General features: G+C 28.6%; 1 protein-coding gene across 1 annotated transcript in view; it reads left to right on the top strand.

The window, feature by feature from the left end:
• LOC106792374 (glutamate receptor-interacting protein 1-like) overlaps positions 1 to 2,564 on the top strand; it is a gene marked incomplete at its 5' end in the record, with an annotated part of 38,131 nt that overhangs the window by 3,026 nt on the left and 32,541 nt on the right. Inside the window, 1 exon segment of the mRNA XM_014758771.1 lies at positions 1,006 to 1,011. Within this exon segment, the coding sequence (XP_014614257.1) occupies positions 1,006 to 1,011 (6 nt within the window).

A 2,564-nucleotide genomic window follows, 5' to 3' on the forward strand; every position in this document is an offset into this window, starting at 1 on the left:
AGTTGCTGAAGAAGTCCCAATAAAGGGACGAAACGTCCAACTAAATCAAACATAGTTCTACTTCTTTCACGTCCAAGTTCCCTGTTAAATTTCATCATTAAAAAATTATTTCTAATTATTTTTTTTACCTTATCAGCTGATAAACGTGAATTTTTTTTTGTCATAATTAACGATCGTGCGAATTAATTAATCGACACGTACATTATTTGTTTTTGTATGATTTATTAATTTCATAATTAATTATTTTCAAGATAAATTTTGTGTTTTTAATTATAAATGATCGAAACTTTATGTAGATTTCATTTGAATTGTGAAACAGCCGAATCTGTTACTTACAAAGAATTTCTTTTTCTTGTTTTTTCTTTGATCTTTTTAAAATCTTCAACACCGGAAACGGGTTGTAATTAAAAGAATCACGAATCTGGGTTGAAGAGCATATCGCGAAAGAAACCTTCCTTCCGGTGGTTCTCTTCATCATTTTTTTTTTTTTTGTTAAATCCTATTCCTGAAATTCAACCTAATAATCTCACTTACCAACGAGAGTTTTAAAATTTAGGATTTTTCTAAACGAATTTCGCATCACAAATCACGCAATCTTTTAATACAAATAATATCCCATTATTTTTCTCTGCTTACACGAACAACGAATAATATTAATAATAATAATAATAGTGCTTATATCGACGTATAATATACCCAAATAATTTATGCACACACATTTACTTTTCCCGATAAATGAATAAATTAATTTATAAGATAATCGTGCATAATCATTAAAGTAATATTAAATTAAATTGTATTCCATGTTTTGGGGTGAAATTATTAAATCACATTTCTATTCTCTCTCTCTCTCTCTCTCTCTTATTCTAACAGAATTATATTTTATTTATTTGTTTTATATTTTCATTTTTAATCTGATAATATATCTCCAATTAAAATTACATACAATCAGAGTATAACGTAGTCTTAATAATATAATTTATTACATAATCCTATTCATAACAGTGGTGTGTGGGTATATTAAATTATATATTATTAATTATCACCAAACACATTTTCACATTTTTGTAATACTTTATAACTTGTTAATCATAATGTTATCTTTATTACTCTAACATTTTATGAGGGTTCGAGTGCATTAACCATAATATTAATTTCGAATACATTTTCAGTTAAAATTCTCGTTAAGAACATGACATTAAGTATTAATTAAATCATTAATCGCATAATCACGTTCCACCGAATATTAAATTATATTTTATTCTCTCACACACATACATATATATATGTTTAATTAAAATTACATACATCCTATAAATATAATTTTAATATTATAATATCATTTATATTACATAATCGTATTTAGTTCTCTCTTATTAATTTATATTTTAATAAAATACTTTCTGTTTTAATTATTTTTATTTATTCCTTAATAATAACACAAATGCATTCTTGTATGAAACTGCAGCATAACTATGGAGACACGTGATATTTCAATTGCATAATCATAAAAATAAAATCATTAATGACTTATTGCTAACAGAATAATTTTTTTCATTTTATTTTTATTTTCAATCATAAAACAAATTGAAGATACGTGTTAGTATGGCATTAATATATCGTTGTTAACTAATACATAGAAGTTTAGAGGAAGTATAGGTAATAATATCGTATTTCCCGTTAAATAAATATCATCTAGGGAAACGTTGAGGCCGGCGCCAAAGGGCGTCTGGATTATGGGGGTGTCATTTCACATGCCAGTGATTTCCCGGCTTCCCGTCTCTCGGAAAATCGTGAACAATCCCCAGTGTTCTGTTCTGTTCTGTTCTGTTGTGTTGCTTAAATAACCGAGGAAAGTAACAACAGCACAAGCTTCTACTTGTCAGTGAATCCTACTCACTCTCTCTCTCTCTCTCTCACTCTCTCTCTTTGGTCAGAAGATAATTTAAAGTCCCTTTTAAGGTTGGCCAGTCACCGCGAACTGGGACACAACACAGCTTCCTCTATTAAAACCTCGTTTACATGAAAATGTTTCACGTTAACCGTGAAGGTGATGAGGGGAGGGGTTGTTTTAACGTCAGTAAAGTAAATAAAAGTGAATTAAATGATATTATAATTATTCCAATTTTCTTTTCATTTGTTTATACAATACATAACGAATCAACAATAACCCTTTAAGGGGTTACATGGGTTTGGGACTTTCAACAAAATTTTTTTTTAAATTCTGCAACTCATCTAGAATATTGTATTGAATTTTGAAGTCGATAGGAGTAGTAGTTTTAAAGATAGAGCTTTGGAAAGTTGCACTCTTTAATGGCTCTTATACCAGCACTCAAATCTTTWAACGCATTTTCTAAAGWCGGTTGTCAAGATTTCTCSAAAACTATTTAACCGATTTTCATGAAATTTGTCACACGTCTTCGTGATACTATTGGCAAGGACTTGGACGAAGGATTTTCCTTTTTTTTCATAAAATCGAATTTTAAGAAACCAAAATGTGGTGCAAATTCTAGCGAAATTTGAATGTTCTTGCTAAAAACGTTGCCAAAAATCCAAATTTTAAT

This window comes from Polistes canadensis, unplaced genomic scaffold (genome assembly GCF_001313835.1).
Source record: "Polistes canadensis isolate GaletaPanama2010 unplaced genomic scaffold, ASM131383v1 scaffold_413, whole genome shotgun sequence".
Classification (NCBI taxonomy): domain Eukaryota; kingdom Metazoa; phylum Arthropoda; class Insecta; order Hymenoptera; family Vespidae; genus Polistes; species Polistes canadensis.